General features: G+C 42.5%; 1 protein-coding gene across 9 annotated transcripts in view; it reads right to left on the bottom strand.

The window, feature by feature from the left end:
- SOX5 (SRY-box transcription factor 5) overlaps positions 1-15844 on the bottom strand; it is an 822966-nt gene that overhangs the window by 104800 nt on the left and 702322 nt on the right. For all 9 annotated transcript variants that reach the window (XM_054036563.1, XM_054036572.1, XM_054036525.1 and 6 more), the window contains one exon: positions 2437-2522. In XM_054036563.1, the coding sequence (XP_053892538.1) occupies positions 2437-2522 (86 nt within the window). The remainder of the gene's footprint in view (positions 1-2436; positions 2523-15844) is intronic.

Here is a 15844-nt window from a genome sequence, read left to right as displayed (position 1 = left end):
TTCCAATCCCCTTTATCACTGACTTTTTATTTCAGAGCAATTCTAAATCACTGCTAACTAAAGAGCTGTAGATATACAAACTTCTGCTTCCCCACATGCAAAGTAATGCACATTGGAAAACGTAATCCCTACTACACATAACATGAAGGGATATAAATTAGCAATTACCGTTCAAGAAAGAGCTCTTGGAGTCATCATGGATAGTTCTCTGAAAGCATCTGCTCAATGAGCAGTGTCAGTCAAAAAAGCTAACAGAATGTTAGGAACCATAAGGTAAGGAATTGATAAAACAGAAAATATCATAATGCCACTATATAAATCTATGGTACACCCACATCTTGAATACTGTGCGCCGTTCTGGTCACCCCATCTCTGAAAAGGTATATTTGAATTGGAAAAAGTACAGAGAAGAGCAACATAAATGATTAAAGATATGGAACAGCTTCTATATGAGGAGAGATTAAAAAGACTGGGATTTTGCACCTTGGAAAAGAGACAACTAAGGGGGGATATGATAGACATTTATAAAATCATGACTGGTGTGGAGAAATTGAATAAGGAGGTGTTATTTATCCCTTCACATAACACAAGACCCAAGGGTCACCCAATGAAATTAATAGGCAGCAGGTTTAAAACAAACATAAGAAAGTACTTTGTCACACCTCCCACTGTCAACCTGTGGAACTCATTGCCAGGGGATGCTTTTGAACTGGGTTCAAAAAGAATTAGATTAGTACATGGAGGACAGGTCCATCAATGGCTAGGGACACAAGCCCTTGTTCTGGGTATCCCTAAATCTCTGACTTCTAGAAGCTGAAACTGAAAGACAGGGGAATGGATCACTCGATAAAGTGCCCTGTTCTATTCACTCTCTTTGAAGCATCTGGCACTAGTCATTATCAGAAGAGAGAACACTGGGCTAGATAGACCATTGATCTGACCCAGTATGGCCATTCTTACATTCATGTATATTCTCATTCCTTACCGAGCTCCATTTTTCCTTTCCTTTCCTCTCTCCCTCCCACCTCTCTCTGTGTGTGTTTGTGTGTGTGAGAGAGATGTGAGTATTACAGGCACTTTATCAGAGCTAAAGTTATTTCCCAGAAGACATTCCTGGAGGATGACATACATATTTTGCATTATTTTTATGGTCCCCATGACTCCTAAACAGCTCTTGGTATTCGTAGCTCACAGAATCAGAAATTAACATACCGTGTACCTTTTCATACAAAGGCTCATGGTGGTGCCTGGAATGTGTCAGCTTACACAAGGGCAGCCATTTCTGTGAAACTCAGCTAACTAACTTTGTAGGAAAGCCTATCAAAATTGTCCCTCATCCTCTCTTGTGCTGTCCAAACTAATTGTATGAAGTCCACTTTACCCTAGTTCTAATCTAATTTAGTTCGAGATTGCGGTTTCACACCGGTAGTTTAGAACGGTTGAGCATTTCCAAGCAGATATAAATGCTGTGCATCCCATGTGGTTTGCCCAAACATAGTAAATGGAGAGACAAAGCCTCAGTGGTGATTTTGGTTTTATAAAAAAATGTCAGTCAAGTTTTTGCAAAACTAAAGTTAGTTTGGATTTGGATCCCATTTATGTGAAACAACCACATATGTCAGAACATAAAGTTCAAACTGTGGATCTGGATATCAAACTTCCTAATAATATACAGTGGGTTTAGATCTGGTGGGTTTGATTTGGAACAGACAGGAAAATGTGGAAAATTCTGATTCTGAACCATGGGCAGATTTCAAACACCCTCAAATTTAGGATTATTTGTATCCAGGGTTTTGAATCAGTCACATCTCTAAACAAATCAGGGTTCCAGACTAACTCTTAAGCATGGCTCAAACAAGATTCCGTAGTGTGTTTGTAATATCATTTTATAATTGCATAGTGTGTTAAATTAGTATAATTATTAATTACCTGTGTCCTAGCAGCACCTAAAATATGCGGGGTACCTTAACACTATGTAGGAGGGCAGAGTCAACGCCCTGAAGAGCTTACAGTCTAAAAAGACATAATCACAGTAAGTGACTTTGAAGCAGTTTAAAGTGCTTGTCAGGACAGGGCTCTTCTGTCTAACAGTGTGTTTCTTTTTGCTGGTTTACATGTAACCAATCTTTATGACTTGCGTGAGAATGTTGTAACAAAAAAGGAAAACAAATGGTTTTGCCTGTTAAGAGTGAACATTCAAATCTAAAAATCAAAATGAATATTGGTGTGAAACAAATCTTCCCCACAGGTTTAAAACAACAACAACAACAACAAAAAACCCCAAGATGGTTTACATTTATTTTAAGCTTCAATGTACATTTTAAATGACAAGAGTGTGCCGAAAACATGGTTAGTTTTGTTGTGTTCTAATGGAAAAGAAAACTGTTTTCCATAATTACTTAACCTTTGCTTCTGCTGCATTGTTTCCAGACTTACCTGCAGTTGGAGTGGGCCTAAGCCTGGTGTTGCTGCCGCAGCAGCTGCCATGGTAGTTGGGATCAGCTGAACAGGGTAAGGGTCACCTAAGTAAGAGAATAATAGAGGCGTCAGCACCTTTTATCTACTCTCCACCTGCAAATTAAACTCCTGCATTCACTCTTTCCAAAAGCCTTCTTTTGTGTGCTTTGCTGAGGCCTAATGAAAAGCTCTATTGTGAAGCCTTTTACTAACACTCTTTTCACAATTCTGGCTGAGAGAGGAATGTGAATAAAAGGCACAAGCAATTAAGGCGGAAACCTCATCCTTTTTCATGATGTATTTAGGGAAATGGAAAAAAAAGTGCGCACTGATCAGAGGGCTGCACTTCAAAAAATAAAAAAAAAAATAAAGTAAAAAAAAAAAGACAAAGAAAAAGAAAAGAAAAGGAGAACAGTATAACCTTGATACGATCACAGTATTAGAAGGGGACAAATTTATAGACTGGTCCAGAATATGAAGTTAACCAAACTGAGATCATTGTTTGTAAGCTCAATAGCACACAGATCAAACTTTAGTATGTACGTGAACAAAAATGGCACACTCTTGAATTCTATATTTTCTTTTTGGGGGAAGCAATCTTGCTTTACAGATTGAGACCCCAATTCTGCAAAAGGCATAAGAGTCTGCAGTCAAAGGGACACCGCACAAGTTTCAGGAGCTCCCTCCCAGATCCCTTTGCAGGATTGGTGCCTTCATTTAGCTTCTTACCAAAAATGAAGATAGCTTAGGCTCAGCATCCTACTGTGCTAGACACAGTGTAGGAGTAAAATAAAAGCTTTTAAAAAAGTGGCAAACACTTTTAATGAAAAATGTTCATTTTCTGAAGGAAAAAAAGGTAGCTCCCTCGCCCCAAAACAAACAAAAACAAGGAGAGGACATGTTTCACATAAAAAATAGTCACTTTTGGTTTGCCTTTAAATGACTTACTCTTAAATGAATTCTATTCTTGTCCACCTACTAATGAAACCAATGGGAAAGCTGGAGCTGCAAGCTTAATAGAAATGTTACGTGCGTTATATTCCTTGCCCAAATGACAAAATGTTTAAAAGCTTTCCACTCAATTAATAAGGATCATCAGACCATTCGTGCATGGCCCAATGATCTGCTAATAGATATGATTAGCACAGCATAGAATGAGCCATTTTAAATAAGACCATGAGACACAGAACATTTTATTAGGTAGGCACTCTACAAGGTAGCAGTACATTTGATTAAGCGGACACAATAAAAGTTTCCCTCCAGGATTATACTTTTTTGGGCAAATTGATAAAAGAGCAATTTAAAAGGCCATGCAGAATGCAACATTCCATGATTATCAATGAATTATTATTATTATTAAATGATACATTTGTGATGACATCAAGTGTAAGTCCCAGGAAACATAAAACAAGGAAAAAGCACTCATATTTTTAAAATACTGTAAATAGGCTCTGTTGTAAAATTTGGTGTATGTGCTTTCAGGAAAGCCACTAATGTTTATGTTGCCCTTTTTTAATGTGCTCTACCCATACACAACTTTTCACTGAAAGATCTCAGTGGTTCATAAACACTTAAACCCCACAACTCCCCTGTGAGTATTATTAAACTAATTTATAGTTGGGTAAACTGTGAGACAGAAAAAATTAAGCCCTGATTCAGCCACACACTTAAGCAGATACTTATCTTCAATGGGACTTATATGTATGCTTAAAGTTAAGATTGTACTTAAATGCTTTCCTGAACTGGGGCCAAAGTTATTTTTTCTAGGACGCATAGTCAAGCAGTGTAAGAACCAACAACATAATCCAGGAATCCTGACTCCTAGATTTCTGCACCAGCCACCAGTCCACACTTCTTTTTCTAACTTGGTTTTGACTTTTAATCAAACGAGGTTACTGTTCCACATTTTCCAATATCCCCTTGATTTAATTTAGGATTCCATTTCCCGTTTAATATCATTGATTGAATGAAGTGATTCTTTGACTTTAAATTTTCTACTCTAGAACATCACTCAGTGACGGAAGCAGCAAGTCTTAAAGACAGCTAAGAAAAATATCCCCAAAAAGTAACAGACTCAACATTCATGGCTTTGTGCTACTCCCGATGCCACAAGAACCTCAAAGGAAAATCCCAGTTTCATTTCGAATGACTTCGTTCTAGAAATGGGCAGATTGTGCAAGTGCCAGCCACACAAAAAACCAAAATGATTTTTTTTCCTCAGTTCCACAGAGAATGAATGCTGATGTGCACTGACGTGTAGTTTTTGAAACACTAAGTTGTGTGGAGCCAGGATCTTGTGTGCTCCATGTTCTCCATGCTCACTATTATTATTGTTGTCATTAATTATTAAGTATTATTATTATTTTGGTTGTTGACACATTTCCAGTGCTCCAAAAATATTTTTAAGAACAATACATATATAACAAAAGCTTAAAAGCTTTTGTGACCCTACCATGAAGCTTTTGGAATCCATAATATTTCTGTGACTTCAATATTACTGTCTTCCTACCATTATGTGCAAGGATTTTAAAATTCCTTTCATTAAGTGTAGTAGCTCTTGCCTGCTATAGGCTTTTGTTTCTTCAAACATTTCCCACCATCGCAACTCCTGTGGCTAGTCTATACTAATACTCCCACTGTTGCAACTGACCCAATGTAACAATAGCGGGAAAGTTTAGACCAGGTACAGTAATGAGTACAGGCAGTATCAGACTTCATTGTTCTAAGTACTGTACACACACATAGCAAGAGACTGGCTCTGTCTCTTAAAAAGACAAAACAAACAAAGAGTGGGAGGGGAAAATAAGAGAGGAGAACTGACTTGCCCAGTGAATGTCACACAGCAGGCCAGAGAAGAGACTAAAACCCAGATCTCCTGACTCCTAACCCAATACCTGCTCCACTGGAGAGCACTGCCTCTCTGAGCTGTCCTTAACATTTCTCCCGAATTGGCATTTAGATTTGTCTGAGCAGCTGTATTTAATGCTTAACAAATTTTAGGGAAATGCATTTCTTAAGCATTTTATTAATGCTTCAGTAAATGTCTCATTTTTAGATCTAAACGATCCTTTTCCCAAGTGCTAGGAACTTTTTAGGAATGTCAAACAAGATAGTCAGCTATTAGAAACAGCTATTTCCCAACCAGTCATACGCTTGTACTACTCAAACAATCCACTTTCAAACAGTAGTATTATACTGAAGCCACTCTACAAAACACAATCACAACATACTGTTGTATTACAATCGGGAAAGAATTAGTGGCTACCAGTCTCCCTTTATCTTTTAGACAACAGCCAAAAATACAGAATTTTATGAGGCTCCTTAAAGTTCCAAACTATCAGTTACAATTCCTGGACTTTTGCTACAAAAGAAATATTAAAGTTAGGTATTTGCTGTATTTTTGGTTTTTTACAAACCAGAGGGAAGGGTCTGGAATGGAGCAAAGGGTGGAATTTGCATCTTAAGAGAGACGGTAGAAATGATTTGATTACCTGCTAAATTCCTCTTAATTACAAATACACTTATTTCCCACTTGCACCACTTAGACAAATAACATAACTCAAAAATGACAGAGGTGGCAGGATAGAGCAAGAGAGAGCTTGTAGGTAGTGGTGAGAGCCAGGCATGAGAGAGAGGTGTATTACACGTGGAACTCTAGGTGGGATGAAGGTGTGTTTTGGAGATTGTGGAGGGCTCAGGATGAAACAGAGATTTGGGAGTCTGGGAGTGCAGATTGTAGGACCATCCCTCAGAAGGTGATTTCAGGGTTTGTGGAAAAGGGGGTGAAGAGGGAGAAGAAATTTTGCGGGGGAGGAAATACAGGACCACAGAGTGACCTGGAAGAGGAAGCAATGCAGTTGCAGAGGAGCATGCAGGTGAGGATGGACCTGGTTTGTGGGAGAATGAGGGTGAGGGGGGACTTGGTGGTTTGTGTGGAGCAGAAGAGAGTGGGGGAGGGGGGAAGTTGTCTCTGGCTGATGCACAGACACTGTAACACATCGTCTGATTTGCAAACCGCTGCAGAAGCAGCCTTGGGAGACTACTCAGTGGCCAAAATGCTGAGATTGGTTCCAGTATTATAGAGTACAATTATTTTTCAAAATATGAAGAAGATGGCAGAGGTGAGAACTGCAAGAGCATGGAGCCCCTTGGAGGCAGACAGGGAAAAAGGCAACTGAAGAAACAGGGATCTCCTGATGTGAATCCAATGCTTTCTATAAAAACATGTAGGATAAAATTTTCAAAAGCACCTAAGTGACCTAGGAGCCTAAGTCCCCATTCACTTTCAATGGGACATAGGCCCCTGCATGCCTAAGTCACTTTTGAAAATCAGACAAACACCCAAGTCACATAGGCACTTCTGAAAATTTTATCTGCATAGACTAGGCCTTTTCATCCTTTGTTTCAAGGATGCGCTGCTCCTCTCCTTTCCTGCCTATCCATACATTATCACTGGTCTCCTGCTTCTCTGCTGTGCGGACCTGATCTTGGTATTCCCTTCATTCCCGCTTTGTTCCCTTGTCCGACAAGCAGCTCGCTCTGTATGCCTCTTCTCCTGGAATCTTTTCCCTGGTCCAATATGCCCTACAGCAGCGATACTCCGACTGAGACGCGTGAGCTGCAAGTGGCTCTTTAATATGTCTCATGCAGCTCTTGGCAGCACATATTAAAACACTATGTGATTTAATTATTAACCAATCTAAGTTATTAAGTAAGCAGGATGATTTTACTATGCTATTAACCAATTGTAATTGATAAAATAATAATACTTGGTCAGTCATTTTGTTGTAAGAATTATATATATATACACACACACACACACATACATACACACACACACACACTAAATATTCCCCATCATACTATTTAAATATTATAGTAAATGAAACAATGAATTCACACTACTATGTCTCTTTTGGGTAATGCTGATCGCTAAATTGGCTCCTCAACCACTGAGGTCTGAATGTCACTGCCCTATAACCTTCCCATTCTTAAAACCCACCTTCAGCCACAATCCCTCAAACAACAATCTTCTAAGGCCTTGTCTACATGAGAGTTGCACTGGTTTAACTTGTCAGCTTTTAAATCAATTTTAGTTAAACCAGTACAAACCCTTGCATTATACACCTCTACCCCAATATAACGCGACCCAATATAACACAAATTCGGATATAACGCGGTAAAGCAGCGCTCCGGGGAGGCGGGGCTGTGCGGTCCAGTGGATCGAAGCAAGTTCAATATAACGTGGTTTCACCTATAATGCGGTAAGATTTTTTAGCTCCCGAGGACAGCGTTATATCGGGGTAGAGGTGTACATTCTATTTTCAGTTTAAGAGTAGCTTGTTTTAGTTTAGCTTTAATTGATTCCTAATCAATTTAAGCAAAACTGAATTAAGCCCAGTTAGAACTGAAATATCCTTCTGTACCACAGCCTTTTGCACTGGCTTAACGAAATCAATTAAAAATCATACCTTAAATAAGCACCAAAGAAACTTACGAACTTAAGTTCCATTTTCAAAAGTAATTTAGGCACTTAGGAATCTAAGTCCTGTTGACTTTCAAGAGAGACTTAGGTCCCTAAATTACTTTAAATGCTTTTCAATATTTTATCCAAGATCTAATATTTTTAAAAGAATATATAAAAAATGTCATAATTTAAAAGAAAATCCCTTAGGAACAAACATTTAATTTCTTCTTCTCTCACTCCACTCTTTTATTTTATACCATGCTGTAATCTCTTCCAGTGTCCTGTCTTCTTATAGGCTACAAGCTCTTCAGAGCTACCAGCTCTTTTGTGTTATTCATAAGGCTACAATTTAGCAATTTTTAGTAAAAGATTTTATTTTTAGTAAAAGTCACAGACAGGTCATGGGCAATAAACAAAAATTCACAGCCCGTGACCTGTCCGTGACCTTTACTATAAATACCTGACTAAATCTTAGCTGGGGGGCCCGGGGCGCTACTGCTCTGGGAGGTCCCCGAGGGGCCTCTTCTCTGGGGGGCCCCAGGGCCAGCCCCACCGGCCACTACTCAGGCTGTCTGCAGGGCCAGCAGCTGCTCCCAGGGCCACGGTTCTGGCTGCTGCTCCGGCCGCCCCTGTACTGCTGCTCTGTCGGTCCCCGGGGCCACCCAAGGAGCAGTTGGTGCGGCTGGGCCCGGGGCCACTCCAGCAGCAGACAGTGTGGCTGGCTGTAGGGCTGCTCCACCAGCCACTGCAGAAGTCACAGAAGGTCACGGAATCCGTGACTTCCACGACCTCCGTGACAGATACAAAGTCTTACTTATTTGCTATATAAATCCTGCTACACACTAATGTTAAATTATAATAATGTTTTGACAGGATTCTTAGGATGCACCTCCTTATAGAAACAACTAGAACTGGTTGAAAATTTTTGATGAAATATGTTTTCATTAAAATTGGCCTTTTATCAATTTCATGATTTTTTTTCCTACAATTTTTTTTCCCAATTAAATTAGAAAATGGAAAATGTAACCTTTTTGGTTGTTAAGTTTATTGTTTATCACACACACACACACACACACACACACACACACACACACACACACACCCTTTTCACTGGCAAAAATGGACATATGAGAAAGATTGGAGGAAGGAACGAAAACAGAAAAAAATGAAAAAGTTCACAAATAAAAAATTTACAAAAACATTGATTAACTGAAGCATTGCTCCTTTTTAAACCTGCCGAACAAAAATGCACATTTCCCCCATGTTTGATCAGCTTTAGAAATAGCTCAGTTTAAAAAAATGTTTTTATTACTTAAATATTTTTCTGATGAGTACTCAAAGGAGGTGGGTACAGGCAGGTATTCCACAGCAACACTTCTCACCACTCATTCATACCACTCAAAGTGTCCATTTCCACACTTTATTTTGATGGTTCTGATGATGTGAAAGTAGGGATGTTTGAAATACCATGGGAGGCCTGGAAATAGATGGGCACTTGGGCACTATTCATAGCTTCTGTCACAGGAGATACTGGGGGTCTCAGGCCCGACCAGGGAAGGGGGTGGGGAGAGAAAGAGTGAGCAGGCACCACTGAGGGACCACATGACAGCCCACACCCTGGTATCCTGACTTCCTTTCAGCATACCTATGCACAGTTCCAGTTGCATATTTTTTTTAACTGCGGCCACTGGGAGCTGCGGGTGGCCATGCAAATGTAAACAAACTGTCTGGTGGCCCGCCAGCGGCTTACCCTGATGGGCCGCGGAGGTCACCCACCTGTGGTGTAGACGTTCCTGCTCAGGTTGAAACCTGGGCTCTGAGACCCTTCCTCCCTTCCCCAGGTTTTAGAGCCCGAGTTCCAGCCTGAGAGGGAATGTCTACACTGCCATTTTTTATGCCATAGCACGAGTCTGAATTTGTAGACCTGGGCTTCAAGACCTGCTGTCACAGGGATTTTTGTTGTTGTTTGTTTGTTTGTTTTTGCAGTGTAGATGTACTTTATTTAGGTGCTCAAATATAGATTTAGGGTATGTCCACACAGCCTGTGGCAGCAAATCTCTCAGCTCAGGTCAACAGACTCAGGTAAGCGAAGCTCACGCTAGTGCTCTAAAAACAGCTGTGTAGACAGCACTTTGAAGTTGTGGCTCAGGCTGGGGCTCTGGCTCTGAAACTTTGGAGGTGGGGGTGAGGGGGGGGAGGGAGGGAGTAGGGTTCAAAGCCCAAGCTCCAACGTGAGCCACGACTTCAAAGTACTGTCTAGACAACTATTGTTAGAGAGCTAGTGCAGCCCCATTAGCCCGCGTCTGTCAAACCAGGCTGGGATGCTCGCTGCCATGGGCTCGTTGACATTCTCCCAGGGACTCAATTTTAGACACCCGTTTTGGCCCAGCAATTGAATTGAAACCACCAACTTCTTATTATAGAAGTCACTATTTTCTCTATTTCAGATTTATTCAAGTTACCGTGAGAACCTCCCCCTGCACTACTGATTTGGCAATTTTTCTTGTAACCAAAAAACAAATCACTGGCAGTTGTTCCCCATCAAGATACTTTTAGTTCAGTGTCCAACACTATAGCAGTGACACATTCTCACATAGCATACTAGGCACATTTTTAGCCACAAAGCATCTAAATCTTGCTGTGCCAATCCACAGTTTTAATTTTTTTTTCTTATTTTGGGGGAGGGGAAGATGAGGGTTTAGTCATATGATCATTCTTTTCCAAGGCGCAAACAGTAGCTCTAAAAGATGATTAACATCCTTACAAAGAAACTACAGTATGTGGTCCTGATAACACATGGTTCCCATTTTTGTCATTCTGATAAAAGCGTACCATGTCAATTTTCTTTTCTTGTGATTTGGTGGTTGTCATTGACCTGTATGTCAGCTGATACAGCTGACACAGTTAAATCAGAAATTAGCATGCAGTCTCTTTAGAAGCCAGACACATGGACCCCGCGTACAAGAGAGATTATAATATAGCCACATGATAACCCATTAAACAATGAAACATGTGACTAACTAAAAAATAGAGATACATCAGCAAATATGCCCAAGGAAGTTTATGGTATTTAACTCCTAAACATTAATTGTATTGTACTGTACGAGGAACCAATTACCGGAGAGTTTCATTTTTATTGGATGTAGGGAATATTGTTTAGAAAATGGAGGAACAGTAAATTCAGCATATTTTAATTTTATTAGGCTTGGCTTGTCCACTTTCTCACACATTTATGCCTATTTTAAGGGGTAATGAGATATTTCATCAATAATTTTGTGTGCTTATTTTATTTAGGAAATTTCCAGCCGCAATGAGCTGATATGTAACAAACATACAATATACCTATTGTATATTCACATTTTTTCCCCAATTGGATATGGTTGAAGCTGTGATTAAAGTGCGTTCCAAAAAACCCCAAGTGGATGACATTTGACTGGGAACACAATATGATTTGTTACAACAAATTTTCCATAGGGGGCGGGAGGAAAGGGCAAAGAAAAAGAAAAACAGGTTTTGTTTCCAAAATTTGGCATGTGGCCATAAAAATAACATAGGTACCAGCAAGTAAAACACCACCTAGGAGCCGTCCTGAGAACTAATGAATGATCTGGAAAACATATTTGGAAGCAAATCCCCCCTTCAAAACTTTTTGAAGTGTAGTATCAGTAACTACCATTTCTAAAAACAAAACAAAACTGGAAAAAAAAAACATCTCTCTCAAATGGTCACATGAATTTCAGCTTAGAACACTAAATGTGTTGTTGACCCACTAAGCAAGCATCATTTCTTGCACTGGATTGCTTCAATCACAAGGGGGGGAAAAGTCCAATGTAAAATGCAACAGTGTCAGAGGTTTGTCAATATTTTTATTTTCTTTTGTAAAAGCGTCACCAAACATTTAAAGAAAAAAAAAAAGATAAAGACGCAATGGGGAAAAACTCTCCTAAATAACAATTTGTATTTATTCAGTGCCTTTTATTCTGAAGGATCTCAACATTCTTATCAAAGTATGGCCTATATGTTATGCCTGTCAGGGAAGCCTACACTAAGAGGTGGTGCAGAACTGCACTGCCTAAAAGGAGGCACTAAGAGGCAATCTGTCTGAGAACATTCTGCTCCTCAGGTTTGCTGGGGGAATTGTACTTTGTTGTTATATCTGCTTACTCTTTGCCGCCTTTTTGGCAAATGGCTCCCTAGCAACAGCCCCTCTGCTCTCAGAAGCACAAGGGTTGGGTTTCTATGTGGACCTTACCTGCGCCATACAAAAGGGGACGGGGAGGGAATTCCTTACTCCCTTCCCCTCATCATCAGTTACTTAAGGTGTAGTAACAAGTTCTCTCTCTCTCTCTACAGATCTATGCATGCGCACATACAAGGAAGAGCCATTTTATTCACCATGGAAAAGAAGCCACCTCTGAAGTATAATGCAACAGCTTTTAAACAGCACACAGCAACATTTCACATCCTAACACTTTGTATTTACATAATGTTTTATATTTCCAAAGCACTTTACAAACACTAATTAAATGATCCTCTAAATAAATATCCCACGGCTGCCAGTGTTTTAACTACCATGACATCAAACTTTGTCCAGGTCTACACAATAGAGGGCAAATCCTGGGCCTAATTAAGTCAACTGTAAAAGTCCCTTGACTTCAATACGGTCAGGATTTCCCCCACAGTGGCTGAAATGCTGGAACCATGAGTGCTTCACCCACACAGGAGCTCCCACTCTTGCTATCACCAGTGAAACTGAAAGCAACAGTGGGATATTTTAGGGTTAAAGAGTACAGTGTGAGTAAAGTCAGAGCATTTAAATGACTTGCTTAAAATCACACAGTACATCAGTGTCAGAGATCGGGAGTTCTGCCACTATTCTGGAGAAGTAGTCTGGCTCTTATCCCTGTGCTCGGTCCATTAGGGCAACATAACTGATTGAAACGAGGGAGGATGTATTAGAGCAGGGGTCTCAAACCCAAATGACCACGAGGGCCACATGAGGACTAGTGCATTGGCCTAAGGGCCGTATCACTGACACCCCCCACCTCGCTGCCCCTGGCCCTGCCCCCACTCCACCCTTCCATGAGACACCGCCCCTGCCCCATCTCTTCTCCACCTCCTCCTCCTAGCGGTTTTAATAAAATATATACACTCAGTAAAGCCCCCCCACTGCACTGGCTGCACCACCACTCCACCCCTGCTCTGCCTCTTCCAGGGGTGGCAGGTTTGTAGAAATTTTGGTGTTGCCCAGAACCTGCCCCCTCAAACTCCGCCCCCACCTGCTTAAGGCTCTGGGAGGGAGTTTGGATGGGGCAGGGGGACTGGGGTGCAGGCTCTGGGATGGAGTTTGGGTGCTGGGTGCAGGCTCTGGGCGGGGGTTGGGGGTGCAGGCTCTGGGATGGAATTTGGGGATAGGAGGGGGTGCAGGAGTGAGGGCTGTGGGGCTGGGGATGAGGGGATTGGGGCATTGGAGAGGTTCGGGGCATTGGAGAGGCTCAGGACTAGGGCAGAAGGGCAGGGGAAGGGCAGCCTGCCCTGGCCTAGTGAAGGGGGGCAGTAGGACCCTGCGGCAGCAGGTGATGCCGGAAGCTGGCAGAGCGGAGGTGAGCTGCAGGCTCCCGGCGGTGAGGGGGCAGCAAGTGAGCCCGGGAGACACTCAGGGGAGGTGCGTGGGGGCGGCAGGCGGGGCCGGGGGAGAGACCCGGCCCCAAACATTGGGGAGCAGCGAGCTGGGAGCTTAGCTGCCACATAAAATAACTCGGGGAGGCAGAGCGGGGATGAGGGGAGTTTGGTGGCGACAGGAAGTAACTGGGGGGGGGGGAGCATGGGGAGCTTGGCTAGGGTTACCATACGTCCGGATTTTCCCGGACATGTCCGGCTTTTGGGGGCTCAAATCCCCGTCCGGGGGGAAATCCCCAAAAGCCGGGCATGTCCGGGAAAATCGGGAGGGAGGGAGGGAGGGCTCGGCCGGGGCCTCTTTGGCCGGGGCCGGTGCAGGGCCGGGCCGGGGTTGCGGGGCCGAGGGCATGGTGCCCGGCCAGGAGCCGGGCCGGGGTCCAGGGTCGCAGTGCCGGGCCGGGGTCGCAGTGCCGGGCCGGGCTGGGCGCGGGGCCGGTCCGGGCCCGTGGGGCCGGGAGCCAGTCTGGGCCCGTGGGGGTGCGCTGGGCCGGTCCGGGAGCCGGTCCGGGGTCGCGGGGCCGGGGGGTGCGCCGGGCCGCCGGGGGCCGGCAGTGCTGGGCGGGCCGGGGGTGGTTGGCCGGGGCCGGCACCCCAGGGCCCGAGCCGACCCAGGCTGGAGCCGCCGGGGGGGGCCAGCCTGGGCCGCACCTCCTCCCCCCACACCCCCCCTTACCTGCTTCAGGCTTCCCGCGAATTAAATGTTCACGGGAAGCAGGGGAGGGGGCGGAGACTTTGGGGAGGGGGCGGAGTTGGGGCATGGGCATGGGCGGGGCTGGGGGCGGGGCCGGGGCCCCGTGGAGTGTCCTCCATTTGGAGGCACAAAATATGGTAACCCTAAGCTTGGCAGGCTGCAAGGAAGAGCTCCGCAGGCCACCACATGTTTGAGACCCCTGTATTAGAGTAATTTGGTGAAGATGTTGGGATTATCACATCACAATTTTGGAGGACCAGAACTAGTCACAATCTTCATTTTATTTCTCATCCTAAATGTACATGGCATTTCATTATTCATCAAAAGCAGATGTCATGCACAAAACATTTTAGGATTTCAATTTTTAATAATAAACTCTGAATGTTTAGCAAAGAGATGACCAATGAATAGCCATTATTTTCCCTGATATTCATGGAGAAATTCATGAACAATGTATTTCCATCATGGCACACTGGCACTTCTTTTTTTTTACTAAGAAACAACTGCTTTGGTTAAAAATAATTAATATTAAACATTTTCAGCAATTACACTACATTTAAGTAGGGAGGCCAGATAGCAACCAGAACCAGGGATCAAGAACTCTGCTTCATTTTCTTAATAGAAATCCAATACTAATAGAAGCTTCTAATCCAAGCCCAAGAGCTTTATGCTTCTTTCTGCCAACTTTAACACTACACAATATGCTGTAGAGAAAGGAGAGGAAGTGTCAACTTGTTTAAATGGTCCATTATGAAATGTAAACCATCTGTTTAAAAAAACATAACAAAACAAGCCATTCCCAACTAGAATTTGTTAGGAAGAAAAAGGAAAAAGCTCCAGGCCAGTGCATTGAACTAGAAGTCAGGAAACATGGGTTCTATAATCTGCTCTGCCATCTCACCTTGGGCAAATCACTTAAGCTTGCTGCCTCAGTTTACCCATCTGTAAAATAGGAATGATCACACTTATATACCTTTGCAAAGCACTGTGAGAACCGTGGATAAAAACGATCCATTTAAATACTAGTTATTAATGAATTATCATCATATTGTTATTAATATCTCAGCACACCAGAACATAGTACTAATCAGACAGTGAATCTACAGTGGACAAGCTCCTCTTACAACAGCATATCAGAGCAGCTCTTTAGTGAATTTCAAGAAGTAAACGGAAATTAGAAAATAGCATTTTTCTCACCAAAATTACTCCCCTCCCCCCAAAAAGTGTCTTTTGGTCCTCTAGGGTATACAATTTGGCTGAGGAATTTGATCACATAATTCTCACTGAAGCTAATGGGAGACATACAGATAAATCTCCAGGAAATCAGGCACTACTATTGGCCAGGAGAACCATAAAGGGAAACCAGCTACAGAGTGTTTAACTAGATTAGTCGCGCCGTCCAAGTTGAATGAAACAAAGAGTAATATTGAATAAGATATTCAGACGTCTTCCTGTTTCAGTAATCTAAGGTTTTACTTGTAGCACAAAGGATCTTCTTTGCAATATGTGGGTTTTAACTTTCAAGAAGTGAGTAGTGATTTGGGGTACCT

This window comes from Malaclemys terrapin, chromosome 1, assembly GCF_027887155.1.
Source record: "Malaclemys terrapin pileata isolate rMalTer1 chromosome 1, rMalTer1.hap1, whole genome shotgun sequence".
NCBI lineage: Eukaryota > Metazoa > Chordata > Testudines > Emydidae > Malaclemys > Malaclemys terrapin.
The sequence above is the reverse complement of the archived record's forward strand: the minus strand, read 5'-3'. Positions and strand labels throughout refer to the sequence as shown.